Raw genomic sequence first — 23,885 nt, 5'->3', positions numbered from 1 at the left:
GCTCTCAAATGGCTTTGAAGTAGAGGAAACTAAGAACTCACAGAATCCTAATATTGACTTAATGCAAGATAGCATAAATGCCTTTAAAATAGAATTTTAAATGGGGTATGTCAGGACAGGAATATGGGAGCTGGGAGTGGGGACTTTATTTTTTTTATTTTTATTTTTTTGGACGCTCCTAAGCTGTTACTCTTCTCCTTTCTTCACATCTTGGCAAGTTAGTGATCTGAAACAAGCATGTACACATCAGGTGCTGGGACACCTTAAAGCAGAACTAAACGGTACCTGAGCACCACAAACTGAAAACACTATTTAATTCATGTTTTATATTCAATGCAAACTCTCCCATCCATTCATGTCTCCATGCTTTATTTTGTTGAGAAAACACTTTGAAACCCCCCCCCAGCATTTCTGGCCATGGCCATCATGAGTAAGGGCAGATGATTCATGTAGCATTTACCTCCTAGAGTCAATCTGCCCTTAGCGCAGGCGGTCAGGCAGGGGAGTGTACTTAGCTGAGAAAACCCCTCCTGAAAACTCAAAGGATGTATGACATCAATTGCCCAGGGCTGGAAACCAGGAAGTAACTGAAGAAACATAAGAAAAGAGTTTTTAAAACAGGAAAGTATATTAGATTTACTTATCTATTTACTAATACTAGTGGCATAAGGATTTAAAATTATTGTTGATTTAGAGATTCCACTTTAAAGCCAATCCCATCCCCCTCTTTGAAACTGCCCCATCACTGTAATATCTATTGCAGAATAAACCTACTTGGTACCTTTGTTTATGTTTGGCCACATACTAGTATGCCCCTTCTCCTCCTCTAATCCCATGCTGCCATATTGCAGCTGGCCCAATGATATCGGCACTAGATCTTGTGCATGCGCTGTATGAGATCTGGTGCCATTTGCTATGTTTTCTATGTTGCCATGGCTATGGCAATGTATGTGGAATTATGCTATCTGACTTTCCTGTTACTCAAGCTTGGAGAACCCCTTTGGTTGTCTTCCAGGGGGTGAAGACCCGGATGATTGCTATGCTGATCAATGAACAGATGTGTAGTGTACTTTATGATTCTCATCCGAGATTCCTTAAGGTTTGGGAACCTTGGATACATTTTTCCTTGCCTCCTACTAGCTATGGCCTCTTGTAGTCGTTGCCTGTGCTAGCCCTGGATCCGTGATTCTTCTAGTCTTCCTTTATTCTATGTTTTCTCCCTGAATCTTTCTTCCTTTTCTTATTTCTTTCTATATTCTTATATTTTCTTTCTTTTTTTGGAGGGGTTTTTTTTTTTTTGTATGTTTTGAGCTGATACTTCTCGGTGGGGGTTTTTCCTAAATTTTTTTTTTCCGGTAATATGATGGATTGCTGCTGCTACTATTTAATTCGGCTTTTTGCCGTTCCTCCTTGATGTCATTGGCCGTTCCGTTATTTGGTAATGCACCCTGCTGATTTGTTTCTGTTTATGTATGCTATTGTTCCGCTCTGCCCATGCGTGAGCATATCATGAGCTAGTTGTATTATAAAAACAAAAACTTCTTTAATAAAAAAATATTGAAATAGAAAAAAAAAAGTCTTTTCTCTTGATCTCATGAGATTTACATTTTATACTGTAGGTTAGATATTTTCTCCCTGTAAGATAATAGTGATGTGTGAAAATTAAAAGTCATTCGTTGCAGTAGGGCTGGGCTTTCACTGCAAGGATTAAAGTGATTCTAAAGGTTGTCATTTAAATTTTATATTCTTTAAACATGTTAAACTTACAGTACCTGCTATGTGCAATGGTTTTGCACAGAGCAGTCCTGACCCTCCTTCTTTTTGGGTCCCCTGCTGGCAGGCTTGGCTTTTCCCCTGCCAAGTGCTCTCCAATAGCAAACCTCTTGCTATGGGGGCACTCAAGCAGGCTTGCTCCTGAGCCACACTTCTGTGAATGGACATTGTCCATTCACACAGACAATTCAATCACAGCCTGTGAGTAGAGAGCGGTGGTGGGGGCCGAGCTTTCCTGTATGTCTATAGATCCAGGCGGCTTGGGATCAAGTCCGCAGGTGTGCCACAATAGTTGGCATGTACCTATGAAGCCACACTGAGAAGAGGAAAAGCCAAGAGCGCTGGCAGAAAAGACGTGGATTGGGGCTGCTCTGTGCAAAATCACTGCACAGAGCAGGTAAGTATAAACATGTTTGCAAATATAAGTGTGTTTATAGATCGAGAGAGAGAGATCCTGAATCTACCAATTGTAATTCAGGGATATTGGAAAAATAAATAATGAAAAAAAAAATTTTTTTTTTTGTTATATATTTATATTTCACACTCCATGTATAAAGTATTCAGGCCCTCTTTTAGTTTTTTTTTCATACTACTCTGTTACTACAGTTAAATTTTTTTTATTTTTTTTTTTCCCCCTCCTTATTCTACACTCGGTACCCCCTAATGACAAAGTGAAAAAAGAGTTTGAAGAAAATGTTTGCAAATATATGAAAAATAAAAAAACTGAAATGTCACATTAACAAAAGCATTAAGACCCTTTGCAACAACACTTGAAATTTAGCTCAGGTGCCTCCCATTTTTCTCTTCATCGCTGAAATATTTCTTCACTTTGATTGGAGTCCACCTGTGGTAAATTTCAATTATTTGGAAAGATACACACCTCTCTATAAAAAGTCTCACGGCTGACAATGCATCAGAGCTGTAAGGGCAAAGGAACTGCCTGCAGAGCTCAGAAACCGGATTATTGCAAGGCACAGATCTGGGGAAGGCTACTAAAACTTTCTGCTGCACTGAAGGTTTCCAAGAGGTAGTGAGTGTAGATTAATGCAAACAAAATGAATGTAAACTACGGTAGTATCAGGCTGCAACATAACAATTTAAAAAAGTGAAGGGGGTCTGAATACTTCATGAATGTAATAAACTTCCAATATATATATATATATATATATATATATATTCACACTCCGGTTAAACTGGATGTACCAGTGTCTTTTCACACATTTCAACTATGTATGTAAGTATGAAGTCTTTAAAAAAACGAAAAATAAACAAAAAAAAGCTTACCTTGTGTTTTATATGAACTTTGTGCTGTTATGTTTGACAGCAGGCTTATTGTGACTTTTTGTGACCAAAAAAACAAGTCAAGCAGCACCTGGTGCATGGTGCAGTGCCCAGCTGTGGAAACTACAAATCTACGCAGCTGAAAGCCAATTACATCCAACACTCTGTGAATGTCAGGTACCCATGTCCCTGCTATGCTTTGTAGTTCCTCTTGTGAGCCCCTAAAAACTAAATGCTTTGTCCTGTAGTAGCATAGAGCAGGGGTGTCAAACTGGCGGCCCTCCAGCTGTTGAGAAACTACAAGTTCCATCATGCTTCTGCCTTTGGGAGTCATGCTTGTAACTGTCAATCTTGCAATGTTTCATGGGACTTGTAGTTAAGCAACAGCTGGAGGGCTGCCAGTTTGACACCTGTGGCATAGAGGGTCAGAGGATGGAACCACAGAGTGCAGCCGGAGACATAGGTATCTGACACTCCCAGAAGTGTCAAAATCTGAAGAGGCTGCAGCTCTGGAACCGAGTGAAGGTAGGATCCACTAGAGAGATGTGTGTGACAGATTGTCTATTGTAGCTGGCATTTAGGATGATCTGAGAGTTGAAATATAAATTCAATTTTTTATTTATTTATTTACAGACTGACAGGTTTGCTTTTAAGCCATATTAAACCAAGAAACAAAAATGTATTATATTGCAGCTTACCAATTTTTATATGTGGTGGCTGCATTTGATTTGCTTTTTTCTTTGTCTTTTTTCACCTTATCTGGCCAGTAAATCCTTTTTTTTTTTTTTTTTTTTTTTTTAGACTTTCTTTAACAAACCACCTGGCAGGACTAATCTGGGTACCACATGAGCATATAAGCAGTCTGTAGGAGCCAGAATTATTGTTGGTTGGTAGGGGATCAAATACCTATTTTACTCCCAGCACTGCGACTCGGTTAATAACATTTGTATCGTGTGTTTTTTTTGTTTTTTTTTTTTTCCCCTGGATTTTTGGCTGATATTCTTTCTCTGTCATTTTAAAATACACGTATGATAAAAATATTTCTTTGTAAGTAGACAAACTTACAGAATCTGCAGGGGATCCATTTCCATCTGACTGCCCATAGAGGAGAGCAGGCTGTGTCCTGGTCCACTCTGTATAAACGGAGTGGATGGAGACCTGTCTAGCAGACCGATCCCCTGATGAGCAAGCAGGTTGCAGCCAGAGTCTGCCATGTGAGAAAGGACCCTCAATCTGCTAGCCTATCTAAACATTACCCTTTCCAAAGATTGCCATTGCTACTGCTCAAAGGTGGCTCTGTTTCTCCTCCATCCTGAGCCAAAGACAAGAAGTGTGTTGCTGGCTGGATCACCAAGTGAAAATGAAGGAAAAGAAAATGATTGCAACCGCTGCGTTTTAAGAATTAGTAAGCTGCAATATATTACAATTTTTGTTTTGGGGTTTAATACTGCTCTACATTTTTTTTTTTTTTTTTTGGAAATGATTGTAGGAGATGGTCCTTTTTTTGGACTAGTGTTTACAACCTGATAAAAAACCATGTCATAAGTTTAAGCCTTTGTTTTTGTGCTTTTAACTGAAATCTCTGTGTTTAAAGTGTTACTAAGCCCAGAACCCTGCACTCACTATATCTGGTCTCCCACAGTACACACAACATGGACATGCGATTATTTTAGTAAATTATAAACTGCTAAATTCCTTTTTCTCATGAGCAGTTACAGCAGTCCTGTGACTTCTACCAGTGTCCAGCAGAGCACTGGTTACAGCTTGTAGTAGGCATTTTCATTCACCTGTAGGAGAATGCAGGACCTCTGTCTGGACAGTCCTGATTGGCCCTGTGCTGATCACATGCACTCTCCCAAGAAAAAAAAAATCTCTCTAGCAATACACACCAAACTGAGCCGTGTGCAGATTGCCTACAAACCAAACCAATGTTCTATCCGGAGACATTTAGGTGACAATGGAAGAAGGGGAGGATCAGAGAAGACTGGATCAAACCACCTTTTTACACAATGTGGAAAATAAACCCCTGAGACACAGTGAGTATAACAAGCATGCTTGACTGCATATACAGACTGATTTAACTGGTGTGGGTTTAGTAACACTTTAAGTGAAACATTCAGTTTTTTATAGAAAATGCAAATTCTATTGCAAAAGAGATGATCCTTTTTTCTTTATTTTGTTGTCAGGATAGAATCATCAACATTATTGTTGGTATATTAACATCCCTTCTGGTCCTGGTAAGTATTTATTTTCTTTTTAATGCCATTCAGTCATTTAGTTCAACTAGTAATAGTGTTGTACTTGACAAATAGGTCCAAGTTTAACTTTGTGTTAGTTTGTGTTCTTTAACCACTTGCTCTCCAGAGGATTTACCCCCCTTCCTGACCAGCCCATTTTTTGCGATACAGTGCTGCGTTACTTTAACTGACAATTGTGCGGTCATGCAACACTGCACCCAAATGAAATTCATGTCCTTTTTCTCCCCCCCCCCCCCCCCACAAATGGAGCTTACTTTTGGTGGTATTTGATCGCCTGTGTGGTGTGTGTGTGTGTGTGTTGGTTTTTTTTTGTGTGCTATAAACAAAAAAAGCAAAGTCAAAAATATAGTGGGTTTTTTTTTCTCAAAATTGTCAGTCTTTTTAAACATGTCCAGTGAAAAATTTAAAAAAAATCAAGCTTCGTCATAAATTTAGACCAGAATGTATTCTGCTACAGGTCTTTGCTAAAAAAAAAAAAAAAAAAATCCCAATACGTGTAAATTAGTTAGTTTACGTGAAAGTTATAGCGTCTACAAATGGAGGTATAGATACTGGGATTTTTTCAGCAACCTTTAGCGGGAATGCGGCGGGCATTCTGACACTGGGTGGGAACTTACTGTCACTGACATCCCCAGTGACACTAATACACTGATCAGTGCTAATAAAAAGCACAGACACTGTACTAATGGCACTGGGCAGGAAGGGGTTAACATCTGGGGCAATCAAAAGGTTAACTGTGTGCTGTTTTACTGTGTGCTGTGTGTTTGTTTTTTTTCACTGTGTCAGCACACTGCTTTTGTATGGCTCTGTTATGCTGAGCCATACAAATCAATGTGCAGGGGCTGACTGGAGAGATCTGTATTGCTTACATACAGTATCAGTGATAGTTGGCGATTGCTGTGTGTCGGCGGGGAGTAATTGGCCGGGACCTGGTGATCGACAGTTGAGGCCACCAATGGCAGTGCGGGTAGGGTGCGCGCACCCACTACCCGGAAATGCAAAATCACGTATATATACCCATGTATGTTTCTTACATTTAACATATGCCTGTGCACACTTTCATCAGCTGCATACGTGCATAACTTAAGTTGACGCTAAAACTGTTTCCATATAAGTGATAATTTCAGAATTTTCCAGGGTTGGATTCTTATTTACTCATACTAAGAAGAAATCAAATCTGTTACCGTGGTGCAATCATTTTCCTTCAAATGCAGCAAAAGGCTGTACTGCCCTGGGACAGGTCCCTTCTCTGAGTCATTCAGCTAACTGGGGTGGGTGTCAGTATAACCTGACATCTGTATTTGGATGATGTATTTTCTACATTCTTGACTTGCATGTGGGAGCTGATACACATTTGAATATGTTTCCTGCTTTTTTCTTTTTCTGTAATGCAAATGTTATTTCAGTTCCTCAATCACTGTGTAATTTCTTTTCTACAGGTGACAATTATCAGTGCTTTTGTATTTCCCCAACCACCTCCAAAACCAGTGAATGTTTTCTTTGCCTTCTGCATACTGCTGTGCTCAATAACTAGTCTCATACTGGTAAGTATTTTACTGTACATGAGAAAAATGGTATGTAGCTCCAGAAGGATTCAAGAATGAAATCCTAAAGTGTTTTGTTTTTTTTTTTTTGTTTTTTTTTTGCTGCCTTTTTTCCCTTTTTTAGGGAAATTTTTACTTTATTTGTCCTTGTTACTGAGACAAAAAATTCAAAAGTTTTGTAAAAAAACAGGAATATAGGAAATAGGTTTTGGTGACAACGGTCTAAGAGTGGATTTCCCTCAGTTGTATAGATTTCATATCCGTTCTTGGTGTGCCTACAGGAGAGGAAGTGAAAAGAAATATTTTTAATGGGATACAGATGGCAAAAAAAAAAAAAAGAGGGAAAAAAGACATTTGTGCTTTAGAGTTAGTTTCTCTTCCTGTACCATTAAACTGCATTGCCAACCAACCACCCCCCTACTTGTTTTGTTTTTATTTTGTTTTTGTTTTTTTTTTCTTTGTTTTGTTGTGTTTGAATACATTGGAGAAATATTAGAACCTGTCGGGTTTTACTGCTATAGGGGGCTCTGCTAGAGAAATTTCCCTTCACTTACTGGCCAGTTTTACCAGGCAGGAGGTAAGGCAATATCCTAAACAAGACGCTGTTAAGGGCTCTGTTAAAGAACAAAATAAAAATCTTTTTTTTTTGTTTTTTTTGGGTTTTTTTTTTAGTGTTCCTGTTGCAGTATTTCCTTTTACTTTTTGTCTTGCAAAACAGCTGTCACTGGGCCAGTAAATGAGGGGAATATGTATCTAACAGGCAGGGGTTCAGATCCTTCTCCAATCTATCCCAAAAGTAAAAAAAAAAGACATTTTGGCTGGATATACACTTTAAGCCCAGCTTACTGTTCATAAGACACTTCTAAGGTTAGATTGTAAAGAATTTGGCATTACTTATACCCCCAGATAGCAACAAAATGCAATTTGAACTCCACGCAAACATCCTAACAGAAGGAGACTGTATAGCAGACCTGCCTTGCTTGTCAGAGGATTTGTAATTCAGTTTGGCCAATGTTGTGACATAGACAGACAACACAGCAAGGTCTTTGACCTAACTAAAAACATATATGCAGACTACAAAGTGGTTGAACAATACGGTCTAGTGCTAGTGTTTTGTAAACCCTTTCATATACCCAGTGAAGTGACTGGCCTCAGGTGATACGCGGAGATGAAACAAATCCTCCTACATAAGTTGTACCTGTTTATTTGTAGCATATTTCTCCTTACGTCCTCCAGGACAGCCCCTTGAGACGTAAAGCTCCTCCCTCCGGGTCAGGAAACATGCCATCCCCCGCGCCTTTAAAGGTGGACCTCCAGGCCTCCATCCCCAGTTTTTTAGTGTTTCCTGATCCAGAAGGAACATGTTTGGAACCTACGGGGTCTCTGCACTCTCAGAGGGGCAGAGTGTGGGCCCAGGGATTCACGTACCTCCTCCCCGGTGCTATCCTTCTGTGGCGAGTGGGGCTGGCAGCGCGTGGGAGCCTTCATCCCCAGGCGGGGGACCGCCGGTGGCAGGCTCACTTGCAGGGGAGCGGGGGTGTCCGGCGGTGAGTTTGGGCATCCGCTCCCTTTTGGGCCTGGTAAATTCTCTTTCCCCCAGGAAGCCAGTACAGGAGTGCTGAGCGTTGGGCAGAAGGGGAACAGGCGGGACTTTCGGTAGGGGCGGGCCTTGTGTCCGTTGGCCGGAAGTCTGACGCGACTTCCGGTGGACGAGGCCCTGCGTCACGGACCGGAAGTTAGGTCACTTCCGTTGAAGAGGCTGCGCTCCACAGATCGGAAGTCCAGCGCAGTGACGTCATCGGCGGGCGCCGGAGACGCTGGTTCCAGCCTCCTGAAGAGGCGTAGGCTTCCACTCGGGCGGTCAGTGAGGCATGGAGCCAGCAGAGGCTGTGTGATCCACACCGGTTGGAACATCATGTATGCGGGCCCTTCATTGCAGACGGATCCAGGTTCCGGCACCGTCTCCTCTCAGGTAGGCTTGGGGAGGGTCCCCTTTAGCTGACTCTTGGGAGGGTGGTTGATGGTCTCCCCAGTTGGGGGCAGGTGATGGGTGGGGCACGCTTTAGTTTCCCCTAAAAACACAGGGTGTGTAGTGGGGTCTTTTGCAGCTGAGGGTCCGTATTGTTCTTTGTCCTTTTTCTTTAGGTTAAGACCCAGGATAGGACCCCGGTTCAGGCCCCAAAGAAAAAGTGTGCAGTGTGCGTGGCTAAGTTGGGGTGCCGCGGTTGTATTGATAGCCTAGTGAAGGATGAGGCCTTCACGACCTGCCACAAGGTGTTATCCTCAATCAAGGATGACATGACGGCCACATTTCAGTCTTTTAGGTCACTGTTTGATAGGATGCAGGCTCCGCTAGGGCCTGGGGTGCAGTCAGCCACGGCTGTAGGGGCAGTCAGGCAGGAAGACCCGGAAGAGGAGGACCCTCGGGTCCCTTCCCTCCTCTCAGGCCGGTTCGGGTTCAGAGGCTGATTACGAGTAGAGTACCGCTTCTAGAGGCTCCAGATATAAATTGGCCATAGAAGAAGTGGACAATCTCTTAAAGGCTATCTATGAGATCTTGGAAATTGAGGAGGAGGAAGTGTCTTTGTCTAAGCATGACCTCATGTACCAGGGGCTCCATGCTAAGAAGAGCAGAGTTTTCCTGGTTCATGGTTCTTTGACACCATCAAACAGGAATGGGAAAACACGGAAAAGAAATCCTTCTTTTCAGGGGCTCTGAAAAGAAGATTTCCGTTTGATGAAGATGCTTCTCAGCCTTGGAATAAGGTTCCAAGATTGGATGCGCCTTTATCCAGGATTTCTAAGAGAATGGATCTAGCCTTCGAGGACATGGGGGCATTAAAGGACCCCATGGACAAGAGAGGTGAGGTCCTGCTACGTAGGGCATGGGAGTCTTTTTCAGTTAGCTTTAAACCAGCCCTTTCTGCTACCTGTGTCGCCAGAAATTTAGAATGCTGGCTTACCCAGTTACAGAACCATCTAGTGGCAGGAACTTTGAGACAGCAGATTTTGAAGTCTATGCCTTTACTTTTCAAAGCAGCTGATTTTTTGGCAGATGCCTCGGCGGAGTCTGTTAAGCTGGCGGCAAGATCTTCGGCCCTAGTTAATTCAGCCAGGCGGGCCTTATGGTTAAAAACCTGGGCAGGGGATTCTGCATCTAAACTACGCCTTTGCGCCTTGCCTTTCTCAGGGGATAATCTTTTTGGCCCCGGGTTGGAGGAGGCCCTCGAATGTACTGCCAACAAAAAGAAAGCCTTCCCGGAAAGTAAAGTATTTCTCAGGAAGAGTTTTCGTCCAAAATCCCAGATGCCGCGGGGTAGAGAAGGTCAGCCCAAAAACATTGGACAGGGCATAAGAACAGGGGAAAAGGGGGGATTTTATTCAATCCTCCTCAAGGCCCCTCCAAGTCATAATGACTTAAGCGTCCCGGTGGGGGGAAGGTTGGGGTCCTTTCTCCCTCAGTGGGCGTCTATCTCCCTGAACCCCTACATTTGGGACCTGATTCAGAGGGGTTACAAACTGGAGTTCGATTCCTGTCCTCCAAGCAAGTTTTTGGTCACCAATCTTCCCAAAGACTGGAAGAAGGCTCCGGCTCTCTGCGGTCTGATTGGGGATCTAGTAGACCAGCGGGTCCTAGTTCGGGTTCTTCAGTGCGAACTGGGCTCAGGGTGTTATTCCCACGTTTTTGTCATGGGAAAGCCCTCGGGCAGGTTTTGGCTAATTTTGAACCTTCGACCTCTGAATCAGGCCCTGAGATACAAACATTTCAGGATGGAGTCAATCTATTCTGTAAGGAGTATCCTTTTTCAGAATTGTTTTATGGCCACACTAGATCTAAGGGACGCATATTTTCACGTCCCCATTCATCAAGCAAGCCAGAAATACCTAAGGATAGCGATAAGGATGGGTTCGCAGGTCTTCCACTGGCAGTGTCAGGCCTTGCCCTTTGGGCTAGCCTCAGCACCAAGGATTTTTACCAAGGTGTTGGCGGAGGACTTAGTTCCCCTGAGGTTGAGGTCGATCACGATTGTTCCTTATTTGGACGATCTTCTTTTTGTGGCCAGATCTTATCAGCAATTGACCGAGGAACTGCGGGTGGCTCAGGATCTCCTTCAGGGTCTGGGTTGGCTCATCAACGGGGACAAATCGGCACTCGCACCCTCCCAGAGAGTAGTGTACCTGGGATACGAGATTTCATCACTGGAGAGGAAGATTTTCCTTCCTCGGGAGAAGGTCGTAAAGATGGACCAGACACTGGCAAGATTGCAAAGCAATCTATCTGTGTCTGTAAGAGAGGTCTCAAGAGCGGTAGGTCTGATGACGTCTTGTTTCCCAGCGGTTCCATGGGCAAGGTTCCACCAAAGGCTGCTTCAGTCGTTCTTGCTGAGGGTATGGGACGGGGACACCTCTACATTAGAGCAGGCGATCCAGCTCCCGTCCAAAGTCAAGAGGTCTCTTTTGGTGGTGGCCGGACGGAGGCAAATCTGACCAAGGGACTAGAGTGGGGTCAGTTAGCTCCGCTTATTGTGACAACAGATGCCAGCAGTTATGGTTGGGGAGCCCATCTAGACGAGTTGACCGCTCGGGGGGAATGGTCTCGAGTGGAGTCTTTAAGGCCTTCAAATCAGAGAGAGCTGATGGCGGTTCGGAGGGCGTTGGAGGCCTTTGGAGCAAAGTTAGAGGACCGTCACTTGCAGGTTCGGTCGGCGACAGAGGCCTACATAAACAAGCAGGGAGGTACGCAAAGCCCTTCTCTGCAGAGGATTGCAGGCGGTATTCTGGCCTGGGCCGAACGAAATCTATTGTCAATAGCCGCCATTCATTTGAAGGGGTAACCGAACTCCCTAGCGGACTTCCTGAGTCGACGACCAATCGGTCACGACGATTGGTCTCTCAACCAGGAGGTCTTTCAAGACATAGTCCGCAAATGAGGGCAATCCGGAGATCGATCTTTTTGCATCCCAAGAGAACAAAAAAGTCGGTCAATTCTTTTTCCTGAATCCTCGAGAGCAGGCCTTAGGGATAGACGCCCTGTCGACCCCTTGGGACTTCAACTTGGCTTATGCATTTCCTCTGGTGAGACTAATCCCGGCGGTCCTGCAAAAGTTTGGGAAGGAAAAGACCGATCTAGTCTTAATAGCACCCTTTTGGCCAAAGAGGCCCTGGTTCTCCCTACTGAACAGTCTTGTCTCAGTTCGCCCATTTCCTGTCCCGGAGAGGGAAGATCTGATTTTTCAGGGCCCTCTTCTGCATCCGCGGATCAGGACCTTGAAGTTGACGGCTTGGTTCTTGAGGAACAGCTCCTCAAAGCCAGGGGGTTTTCGGAGACAGTGGTAAAAACTTTGGTTAACTGCCATAAGCCAGTTACCAGAGCCATTTATTCGAAAGTCTGGAAAAAGTTTAGTTCATGGTTTTCTGGCCAGCGACAGGGGCCCCCAGACATTTCGGCAGTCTTGGATTTTTTTCAGGAAGCGGCGGATCGAGGTCTTTCGATTAGCACCCTAAAGGTTCAGGCTTCGGCCCTAAGCATTTTTCTGCAGATTCCCCTGCAGCAAAATCCTTTTGTGGTGGACTTCTTCAGGTCTCTTTCCAAGTCTAGACCAATTAGGGTCAAGACTTGTCCAGTTTGGAACCTATCCTTAGTCCTGAAGGCTTTCATCTGCAAGCATTTGAGCCTTTGGAAAAAATCTACGGTTAAGATTTTGACCTTTAAAGGTGGTGTTTTTGATAGCCATCACGTCAGCCCGTAGGGTGAGTGAATTACAAACTCTTTCTATTAGGGAGCCTTACCTGACAGTTTTTGAGGACAGGGTCGTCCTCAAGACGGATCCAGGTTTTATACCTAAAGTATCCTCCTCCTTTCACAGGTCTCAGGATTTAGTCCTGCTGACCTATTACTCTTCTCCTGAAGGTAAGGAAGAAGAAAGGCTAAGTTTGCTAGATGTAAGGAGGAGTCTTTATGATTTATCTTGATAGATCCCGGGAATTTAGAAAGTCAGATTCCCTTTTTGTTTTGTTTTCTGGTCAAAAGAAGGGTTCCGCAGCATCCAACTCCACTACAGGTAGATGGATTAGATTAGCTATTGGGGAGTCTTACAAAGTTTTAGGTATTCCTCCCCCCTTTGTTAAAGCCCACTCGACGAGATCCTTAGCAGCTTCTTGGGCAGAGAGGGCCGGGGCTTCGCCGGAGGAGATCTGCAGGACAGCCACCTGGTCAAAGTTCTCTACCTTCGTCAAGCATTACCGCCTAGATCTCCTGTCAAATAGGGAGCAGGCATTCGGACACAGGGTCCTCCAGGCAGTGGGCCCGCCCTAAGGGGGTAAGTTCTTGATTATCGTCTCAAGGGGCTGTCCTGGAAGACGTAAGGAGAAAACAAGAGTTAGGCTTACCGGTAACTCCATTTCTTCGAGTCTTCCAGGACAGCTGCAATTTCCCACCCTTCAAATGTACAAGTGTTGTATATGGGGTTATCTATATGTATATATATATATATTTGTGTCTTTCAGTGTCTTCCGCTAGTTCTCGAATAAAAACTGGGGATGGAGGTCAGCCTTTAAAGGCATGGGGGATGGTGTGTTTCCTGACCCGGAGGGAGGAGCACTACGTCTCAAGGGGCTGTCCTGGAACACTCAACGAAAAGGAGTTACCGGTAAGCCTAACTCTGGTTTTCCCCTGCATTCATTCAAAGTGCAGAATTTTAGACAGAATCTCTCAGCTCAGAAAAGCAAAGGGTGGATAGCTGAAGTTACATCAGTGAGGAGCGCTCTGAGAGCTGATTGGAGGGAAGGGACACACCCCTTCCCACAGCAACACAGCTGAGACTGTCAATCACAGGCTGTGCCCTCCCCATCACCATTTTTCTTTTGGTGTCGGCATAAGTCGTCAGACGTGACTCATGCTTCTATCAGAGAAACAAGGCAGCAGACAATAAATGGTACTCTGGATTGAGACAAGCATGTACTATGGAGGAGTATGCTTTGTTCATATTTCATGTCTGAGGTTTACAACCACTTTAAGCTGGCCATACATTAGTAGCTTTGTGTTCAAACGTTTTCATTTAAAAATGTACATTTTGAGTTTCTAATCATTAGTGGGGTCAAATAGATGTTTGTTTTTCTGTAGTGACAAGAAAATTAGAAGGAGCAGGTTGGACAACTTTTTTTTCTTGAACAGATTTCTAACAGTGTGTGTGGTTTTCATTTGGGAAAGTCCATTTGGTCCAAGGTCAAGTGTTAACAAAACAACAACATTTTGCAGTACTTTCGAACAACATTCATCAAGCCACTAAATGAACTGAGAATTTTTGTAGGATTGTTCGTTCAAAGATCTACTAGTTTTTGGCCACCTTAAGGCTTCATGCACACTGGGCGTTTTTTAATATTGCTGAGTTTCACAAGTTTTCAGCATTTTTTTTTGCATTAGCGTTTAGCGGTGTTTTTTCGCGTTTTTTCAGTATTTTTTTTTTTTTTCTTTACCAAAAAAATTTTTTGTTTCGCTCAAAAAACATCCAAAAACACTGCATTTTTCAGCGTTTTTACAGCTAAAAAAAACTCCTCTAGAAACCCACTAGTTCTGGGGGTGTTTTCCAGCCAAAAAATGCTGATCAGTCTGTGTGCATGGACACATAGGATAACATGCTGGGGGGTTTACTGGCTGTAGAAAAAAACCCTCAGAAGCCAAAAACAGCAGCTGTAAAAACATCCAGTGTGCATGAGGACTAAGACTCGCCCAGCTTGTGATTGAACAGTAAAGGGGCAGGTACTCTCTCTGTTTCCTCCTATTAGTGTCAGATGAACAGTATTGTGCAGTGCAGAAGAGCCTGATAGAATGCCATTTCTGACCCTCCCTCTCCCAATTTAGTATTGCTGTGCAAAAGATTGGAGGAGACTAATCACTTGGCAGCTATAGGTAAATATATTTTAATGTTTTTAATAAGTCCCTAACAAGATTTGGTGGTGTTTGTGGCATTAAACAATAATTTGGACCTATAGGCAAAACTTCTTACTTTTTTCAAAATGGGGAAAAGAAAAGGGGGAGGGTTATAACCCCCGTTTGTTTGCCATCTGTGTCCCATTGGTGAGATTTCCCTTCATGCCTTGTCCCATAGCCAAAACACAAAGTGAGAGAAAATTCCTGCAAATTAAGGGAATTCCTTGGGGACCCCCAGGTCCCCAGAATTGGTGTCCCCATTGGAAGATTTCCCCTCTGTTACATTTCTGGGGACAACCCAAAATGTGGGCTTTTATTTTGCTTTCGATGATAACTGTAAACAGGTAAAATCGCCCTCTCTATTTGTCCTAACAGGGGCACAAACAGCAGTAAAAACCTTATGGGTGTTATAATCCATCTCCACTCTATCCAAAACTAAAAAAAAAAGAAATTTTAGTTATACTTTAATATGTAAAGTGTTTTTTTTTTTTTATTTTTTACCTTATGTATTCTATGCATGAAGGTAAAAAACCTTCTATGTGCAGCCCCTCCAATCCTTACTTGAGCCCCCTCAGATCCAGCAACATTCTCATCAAGCTCTGCTGTTTGGGGACACTTCCTCCCTATTTTCTCCTGCTGTCAATCACAGCCAGTGAGCCAATGAGGAGAGGGCTGGGGCAAGCTGCGGCTCTGTGTCTTATGGACACATAGAGCAGTGGCTCGGGGACAAGCACACAGCTTTCCCTGGGGGGGAGTAATGCCCAAGGAGGAGGAGCCAGGAGCGGCAGCAGGGACCCAAAAAAGAGAATCTGAGCTGCTCTGTGCAAAACCACTGCACAGAGCAGGTAAGTATAGACCTGTTTTGTTATTTAAAAAAACAAAACAAAACAATGAAGCTTTAGTGTTACTTTTAAGCTGTCACCTTGGTATACAGAAAGGGGTTTGAGGCTGTGATGATCTGATAGTGTTGCCAATGTATCAGAAAGGCAGCATAAAGAAACTGGGGACTAGATTACAACTTCTAAGTTTTTTGTTTTTTTGTGGCAGTACAACTCCTGGCAAAAAGTATGGAATTGCCACTTTTGGAAAATGTTTATTTAATTGTGTAGAAAAAAAATCAGACCATGCCTCCAAACTATTTTCATTTAACATTCTTCTGGCTTTAATAAACCTTCTGGCTTTAAGAAACACTTAATTACAGTCTTCTTTCTTTTTTTTTAAAAAAAAAGTCAGTTGCAACTGTTTTTGCGGATCAAACAGAGGAGAAAAATTATGGAATCGCTCAATTCTGAGGAAAATATTATGGAATCACCATATACTTTGCAGTTCTAAAACAAACATCTGCATCAGATTACATCTGCTAATTAGTCTGCAGTTAGAGTGCTTGCACACCTTGGTGAGCTGTTGCACCAAACTGATTGTCATGAATCATGGCTCAAACCGGAGAGATGTCAGTTGAAACAAAGGAGAGGTTTATAAAACTTCTTCAAGAAGGTAAATCATCACGGAATGTTGCAAAAGATGTTGGTTGTTCCCAGTCAGCTGTGTCTAAAATCTGGACCAAGTACAAATCAAATGGGAAGGTTGTAAAGGGAAGCGTACTAGTAGACCAAGGAAGACATCAAAGCGTCAAGATAGAAAACTTAAACCAATATGCCTTGAAAACAGAAAATGAACAACAAAGCAAATGAGGAACAAATGCGCAGAAACTGGATACAATATCTGTGACTGAACTGTAAGACATCACCTAAAGGAAATGGAATTTACATACAGAAAAGCCAAAAGAAAAAAACCATCATTAACACCTAAACAGAAAAAAACAAGGTTACAGTGGGCTAAAGAAAAGCAATCATGGACTGTGGATGACTGGATGAAAGTGACATTCAGTGATGAATCACAAATCTGCCATGGGTGGGGTGATGATGCTGGAACTTTTGTTTGGTGTCGTTCCAATGAAATGTATAAAATATACTGCCTGAAAAAAACATGCAAATTTCCACAATCATTGATGATATGGGGTTGCATGTCAGGTAAAGGTACGAGGGAGATGGCAGTCATTAAATCTTCAATAAATGCACAAGTTTATATTGAGATTTCTGACACTTTTCGTATTCAGTTGAAGGGATGTTTGGTGATGATGACCTCATTTTTCAGGATAATAATGCATCTTGCCATAGGGCCAAAGCCATGAAAACTTTCCTTTAAGAAAGACATATAATGCTAATTGGCATAGCCTGCAAATAGTCTGGACCTCAATCCAATTGAAAATCTATGGCGGAAATGAAAGAAAATGGTCCATGACAAAGCTCCAACCTGCAAAGCTGATCTGGCAACTGCACTAAGCGAACGTCGGCGCCGGATTGATGAAGAGTACAGTTTGTCGATAGTTAAATCCATACCTCAGAATTCAAGCCGTTATAAAAGCCAGAGGTCCTGCAACCAAGAACTAGTGGTGTACTGTAGTGGGTTTTTTCATAACTCCATAATATTTTCATAAAAATTGAGTGATTCTATATTTCTTTCCTCTGCTTGATCTGCGAAAACAGTTGCAACTGACTACAGGTTTCTTTTTTTCTTTTTTCCGTGTTTCTTAAAGCCAGAAGGTTGGAATGTTAAATGAAAATCGTTTGTAGGCATGTCTGTGATTAGTTGTTTTTTTTTTTTTTTTTTTTTCCTTTACACAATTAAACAATTGAATGGCCGTTTTTTCCAAGAGTGGTGATTCCATACTTTTTTCCAGGGGTTGTAATCTGGGTGTGCGGTAGAAAATCCTGCCACGTGGTAGTAAACTGTAACTAGCAGGGTTTGCTATACTTGTATCTATGTAAAATGAACATTTATGTTGTGATCTTGCAAATCACTTTTTAAGCCACTGCATTACCATCTTTGGAAACCTACTAAAAGCAGTCAGTAAGGGAGGAGATAGCAACTATACTTGTGAACAGAAACCAGATAGAGGCGTCAGGCTGCTGAGCGACCGAACTGTTGTACAGGTATTCAAGGTGAACATTCATGTTTTCCCATGGAAAGCAGAGGGAAGAGCACCACAGGCACTTGATAAGATTTCTTATATTGGGATTGTTGCCTTTTTTCATTGGGCAAATAATTGTGCTGGGCAGTTGCGGCATTTTTTTTTTTTTTGCCTTCCATTCCAGCTGAATACTTTGTAAACAAACTTAGAGCTATTTTTTCATTAGCTTTTAGGTATATCAATACAATGCCAGGAAGCTCTGTTCTAAAGAAATCATTACAATTACTGACTGAGCAGCATTTCTGGAAACCTTTTATCATAGGCCAAATATTTTCTAAGTATGACAGTTGCAGAACAGCATACTACAAGGCTAGGTTTGGCACATCATAGCCAATAGTGGACCTCCGCCTACCAGATTTAATGCTTCATACTATTATTAATTATCCTTTAACTGCATCTGCTAAAAGATCTCTCTGAAGGTGGACATACAGTGAAGGAAATAAGTATTTGATCCCCTGCTGATTTTGAATGTTTGCCCACTCACAAAGAAATGATCAGTCTAAACATTGAATGGTAGGTGTATTGTAACACTGAGACACGCATTTCTTTTGATTTTTTTTGTTGCTGTTCTGTCTCTAACAAATGATGCACTGATTTGCATGTTCATGAGGGAAATAAGTATTTGATCCCCTTCACAAAACATGACTTAGTACTTGGTGGCAAATCCCTTGTTGGCAATCAGAGGTCAGACGGTTTCCTGTAGTTGGCCCCCAGGTTTGCACACATCTCAGGAGGGATTTTGTCCCACTCCTCTTGGCAGATCCTCTCCAAGTCTTAAAGGTTTGGTTTCTGACGTTTGGCAACTCAAACTTTCAGCTCCCTCCACAGATTCTCAATCGGATTAAGGTCTGGAGACTGGCTAGGCCACTCCAGGACCTTAATGTGCTTCTTCTTGAGCCACTCCTTTGTTGCCTTGACTGTATGTCTTGGGTCACTTTCATGCTGGAACACCCATCCACGACCCATTTTCAAGTGCCCAAGAAAACTTTTTTGTAAAATTTGTATTTGATCAAGCATTAACTTGAACAGCTGGCCCATGACACATACCTGTTTGCTTCATGGGGGGTATAGTTTACTAAAGGCAAAAAGGTTGCATTGTGCAAGAGCATTATCCCCTGAGCGCAGGTGAAGCTTGTGCAATCATGTGCAAGTAAAAATGCATTTTTATTTTTCATTTTCCTTGCATGTAATTGGGTATTCTTTGTAAACTGAAATTTCACCACATTCATTAAGCTCTGGGGAAAATTTGCTTGCAAAGTAACCCAAATGTTTACCTTTAGTAAATGGACTGCAAAGAGTTCTAGATGGACAAGAACCAATGAAAAGAAAGTGTCTGGAGTAAAAATTGGCAAATCCTTTTAATTCATTGATACTACACTGGGTAAATCTGGAAGGAGAAAACCTGATTGGGTCCCATTGGCAAGAAACTCTGGCCTGAGAGGCCATGCATTGTTACTAATTTATTCTACTGTTATATGCAGCTTGACTTTTTCTTAAATACTTTTGTTTTGCAGATTTTTTGGTACCGGCAAGGAGACTTGGAGCCCAAGTTTAGGAATCTCATATATTACATTTTATTCTCAGTTGTCATGTTATGTATATGTGCCAACCTATATTTTCACGATGTGGGGAAATGAATCGGGGGGAACAGGACAGCATGAACTGCATTGAGAAGCATATTTTATGGCCATGCCAGAGCATGAAGACACAGGGTGGAAACAGCACTGAAGTTTTACTTTATCCTTTTTGGGAAGGGAAGACTTACTGCCATAAAAGACTTTTTCACCTTTTAAACCATTGTTGCACTTAAACTTCTGCTAATAGCCACGGACTGGCACTTTTTCTTTGTGTTTTTTTTTTTTTTTTTTTTTTTTTTTTTTAGATTTTTCATTATTTCAAGGACGAATGCTAATGAATACGAAGATAAAAGACTGCACAAAATGTTAAATAATCTTTATTTTGTTTAAATATAATACCATTTTCTTTTTACTATGCAACAGATGCCAGTAAGTACTATGTTTCACGTGACCAAAATGATATTAGGCTGTGAAAGACATTTTGAACAAGTGGGTTTCAATAAATAAAATAATTTACTTATCTGTTTCTTCACATTTTATAAGGTTAAGCACTAAAAATAACTTGCTACTAAACTGGTCTCTACCATATCTTACAGCACACTGTAGACAATGTGTCCTTTTTCGTACAATTACAATACATTCTGTGCTTCTTCACCTAAATTGAGTTCTTTCTGGGTTGTAGGGCTGTAGCTAATGCCCGTAACCAGCAAGCTGAACTGTGACAGTGCTTTCTTGGGAATCTTAAAGTGGAACTATAAGCAAAAAAAAAATGTTTTTTTTCCTTCATTTTGGATAGAGCAAGGGAGGGTTATAACCCATGTCAGTGTTTTTTTGTTTTTTTTTTTTCTGCCATCTGTGTCCCATTGTGGAGATTTCCCTTCACTTCCTGTCCCATAACCAAACCGAACGTGAGAGGAAATATCTGCAAATTTAAGGGAATTCCTTAGGGACTCCCAGGTCACCAGAACAGGTGTTACCACTGGAAGATTTCCCCACTATTACTTTTCTGGGGACAACCCAACCTTTTGGATTTTCTTTCAATGACAACAGTAGAGAGGGTCAATCTCCTTTTAACCACTTCAAGCCCGGACACTTTCACCCCCTTCCTGTCCAGGCCATATTTCAGCTTTCAGTGCTATCACACTTTGAATGACAATTGCACAGTCATGCAACACTGTACCCATATGAATTTTTTTTAAACCGATAAAACTTTATTTTGGTTTTATTTATTCACCACTGGGGTTTTAATTTTTTTGCTACAGTGAGGAACAGAAGTATTTGAACATCCTGCGATTTTGCAAGGTCTCCCACTTAGAAATCATGGAGGGGTCTGAAATTCACATTGTAGGTGCATTCCCACTTGGAGAGACAGAATTTAAAAAAAAAATTCAGGAAATCACATTGTATGATTTTTAAAGAATTTATTTGTCTTGCACTGCTGAACATAAGTATTTGAACACCTAGGAAACAGCAAGAATTCTGGCTCTCAAAGACCTGTTACTGTGCCTTTAAAAAGTCCACCTCTACTCCACTCATTAATCTAACTTAGTAGCACCTGTCTGAGCTCTTTAAAGACACCTGTCCACCCCACAGTCAGTCAGACGCCAACTACTACCATGGGCAAGACTAAAGAGCTGTCAAAAGACACCAGAGACAAAATTGTGGACCTCCATAAGGCTGGAAAGGGCTACGGGGCAATTGCCAAGCAGCTTGGTGAAAATAGATCAACTGTTAGAAAATGGAAGAGGCTAAAGATGACTTTCAGTCTCCCTCGGACTGGGGCTCCATGCAAGATCTCACCTCGTGGAGTATCACTGATGATAAGAAAGGTGAGTTATCAGCCCATAACTACAAGGGAGGAGCTGGCCAATGACATGAAGAGAGCTGGGACCACAATTTCAAAGGTCACTGTCGGTAGAACACTACGCTGTCATGGTTTCAAGTCATGCATTGCACGAAAGGTTCCCTTGCTCAAGTCATCACATGTCCAGGCCCATCTGATGTTTGCCAATGACCATCTGGATGATCCAGTGGAGGCATGGGAGAAAGTCATGTGGTCAGATGAGACCAAAGTAGAACTTTTTTGGTTTAAACTTCACTCGTCGTGTTTAGAGGAAAAAGAAGGATGAGTTGCATCCCAACAACACCATCCCTACTGTGAAGCATGGGGATGGTAACATCATGCTTTGGGGGTACTTTTCTGCAAAGGGGACAGGACGACTGCACTGTATTAAGGAGAGGATGAATGGGGTCATTTATTGTGAGATTGTGAGCAACAACCTCCTTCTCTCAGTCAGAGCATTGAAGATGGGTTGTGGCTGGGTCTTCCAACATGACAACGACCCGAAGCACACAGCCAGGATAACCAAGGAGTGGCTCCGTAAGAAGCATATCAAGGTTCTGGAGTGGCCTAGCCAGTCTCCAGACCTAAATGCAATAGAACATCTTTGGAGGGAGCTGAAATTCCGTGTTGCTCAGTGGCAGCCCCGAAACCTGACAGATCTAGAGGAGATCTGTGTGGAGGAGTGGGCCAAAATCCCTGTTGCAGTGTGTGCAAACCTGGTCAAGAACTACAGGAAACGTTTGACCTCTGTAATTGCAAACAAAGGCTTCTGTACCAAATATTAACACTGATTTTCTCAGGTGTTCAAATACTTATGTTCAGCATTGCAAGACAAATAAATTCTTTAAAAATCATACAATGTGATTTCCTTAATTTTTTTTAAAATTCTGTCTTTCAGAGTGGGAATGTACCTACAATGTGAATTTCAGACCCCTCCATGATTTCTAAGTGGGAGAATTTGCAAAATCACAGGGTGTTCAAATACTTCTGTTCCTCACTGTATATAAATGAAAGTCCAAACATTTTGAAAAAAAAAAATTATAAAAAATTTTGCAAATCTTTCTTCATAAGTTTTGGTTAAAATGTATTCGGCTATCTTTTTAGTAAAAAAAATAAATAAAAAAATAACCCAAATTGGTTTATAACCAAAAATGTTATAATTTGTCAAAAAAAATTTAATATTTGTTTAACATACTGTAACCCTAGCAGTACAGTGTCACCACAGGGACACTGTACTACTTGTGGGGTGATTTTTTTTTTTTACACCCATAAAGGCTGTATAAGCAATCATTTCTCCTTTGTTACAGCTTGTCACATGGTACAAGGCTGTTGTGAATAGCTTTGTACCATGTGACCTCTGTGATCATTCACAGATTTCACTGGTAGTAAGCAATGATGTCAGCAAGTGGCATCTTGCTTACTACTATTCATGTGATCACTGATTGGCCAATCAGTGATCACATGACTGGGACCTCACACAGAGTGATCGGTGTTCCACTGTGTCTTCCGGGCACTGGATCGTGGTGCCGTGCATTCCCAGGGAGAGCGCGCACAGGCAGTAAATGTGGGAGCTGTTTATAAACTGCCACCCGCTTTGGCACTGCTCCCGTCCAGCCGTTAATGTACATGGGCCGAACGGAAAGTGGTTAACAGGGGCACAGACAGCAATAAAAACAGACAATCATTCTAATCCCTCTCCACTCTATCCAAAAAAAAAAAGAAAATTTTGCCTTTCATTATACTTTAATATGGGAATTAGAGGTACTGCTGGACAAGAGTTTATAATTCTATTGTACAGCGCTGAGCAAACCCTTTGGCGCTATATAAACTCAATGTAATGTAATGTAATAATAAATCCAAAAGAAAGAAAACTGCCTGTAACAGCCAGTGCTCTTTCCTCATATTTTCAATCACAGCGATGGCAGAAGGAATGTGGTTGTGTGCAGGACAGATAGGTTTATTCTCTACTATTTCATGAGAAAATACAAAAGGAATGTGCATGTATAAAATTTCTAGGCCCTGTGCACTGAAGCCAACACTTCATCTAATTGGGATGATTGAGAGGCTTATAAAAGAGCATAAGTAGTCCCGTTTTTAAACTAAAGGTCATCCCTTCATATGAAGCCTAACTCTAGAAAGCAGTGTCTATACCTAAATTGTCCCCCAGCGCTACATCTTACTGCAGTTATAGGGAAATAGCAACCCTTTCTGGGTGACGTAGTTTACTGTTTTAGGGGTCCACGTGGTTCTAACGGTCCCTGAGATGCAAAAAAAGTTTGTGTGGCTCCCCCAACTTTTGTGCATAACACTGCTGAAAAATACAACATAAAACCTGGCATCCTGTGTTTCCTTACAAACAAGAAGTGTCTTTTCTTTGCTACTAGCTGGTACCATTAATATGGAAAGTAAATGAGTTATATTATTAAAGGAAAAGTTATGTGACCGCTGATCACTCAGTTCTCAGGCCTGCTCTAAACAAAGAGCGGTGACTGTCAGTCATTGCTCTCTACTCTGCAGTGCTCACTGGAGTGCTGGGAGGGGAGAGGGGGTTGGTGCCGCTGTCTCAGGCTGTCCGTCAGGGTAGATCCTAACATTGTTGGGATACATCCAGATTTCTAAGTCTGGAGTAGCTCTGTGATGTCAGCCAA

The 23,885-nt window shown here is 42.1% G+C and overlaps 1 protein-coding gene across 2 annotated transcripts in view; it reads left to right on the top strand.

The window, feature by feature from the left end:
- TMEM243 (transmembrane protein 243) overlaps positions 1–19,914 on the top strand; it is a 37,659-nt gene extending 17,745 nt beyond the window's left edge. Inside the window, exons 3-5 of one of the 2 annotated variants that reach the window (XM_089686008.1) lie at positions 5,241–5,291; positions 6,752–6,856; positions 19,332–19,914. In XM_089686008.1, the coding sequence (XP_089542134.1) occupies positions 5,241–5,291; positions 6,752–6,856; positions 19,332–19,454 (279 nt within the window). In that variant the 3' untranslated portion in view covers positions 19,455–19,914. The remainder of the gene's footprint in view (positions 1–5,240; positions 5,292–6,751; positions 6,857–19,331) is intronic. The other variant, XM_089686015.1, reaches the window with a different exon arrangement.
- Positions 19,915–23,885: the final 3,971 nt, after the last annotated feature.

Source organism: Staurois parvus, unplaced genomic scaffold, assembly GCF_062004578.1.
Source record: "Staurois parvus isolate SC_StPar_1 unplaced genomic scaffold, SC_StPar_1.0 ptg000019l, whole genome shotgun sequence".
Classification (NCBI taxonomy): Eukaryota; Metazoa; Chordata; class Amphibia; order Anura; family Ranidae; genus Staurois; species Staurois parvus.
Note: the sequence above shows the minus strand (reverse complement) of the source record. Positions and strands in the feature narration are given on the sequence as shown.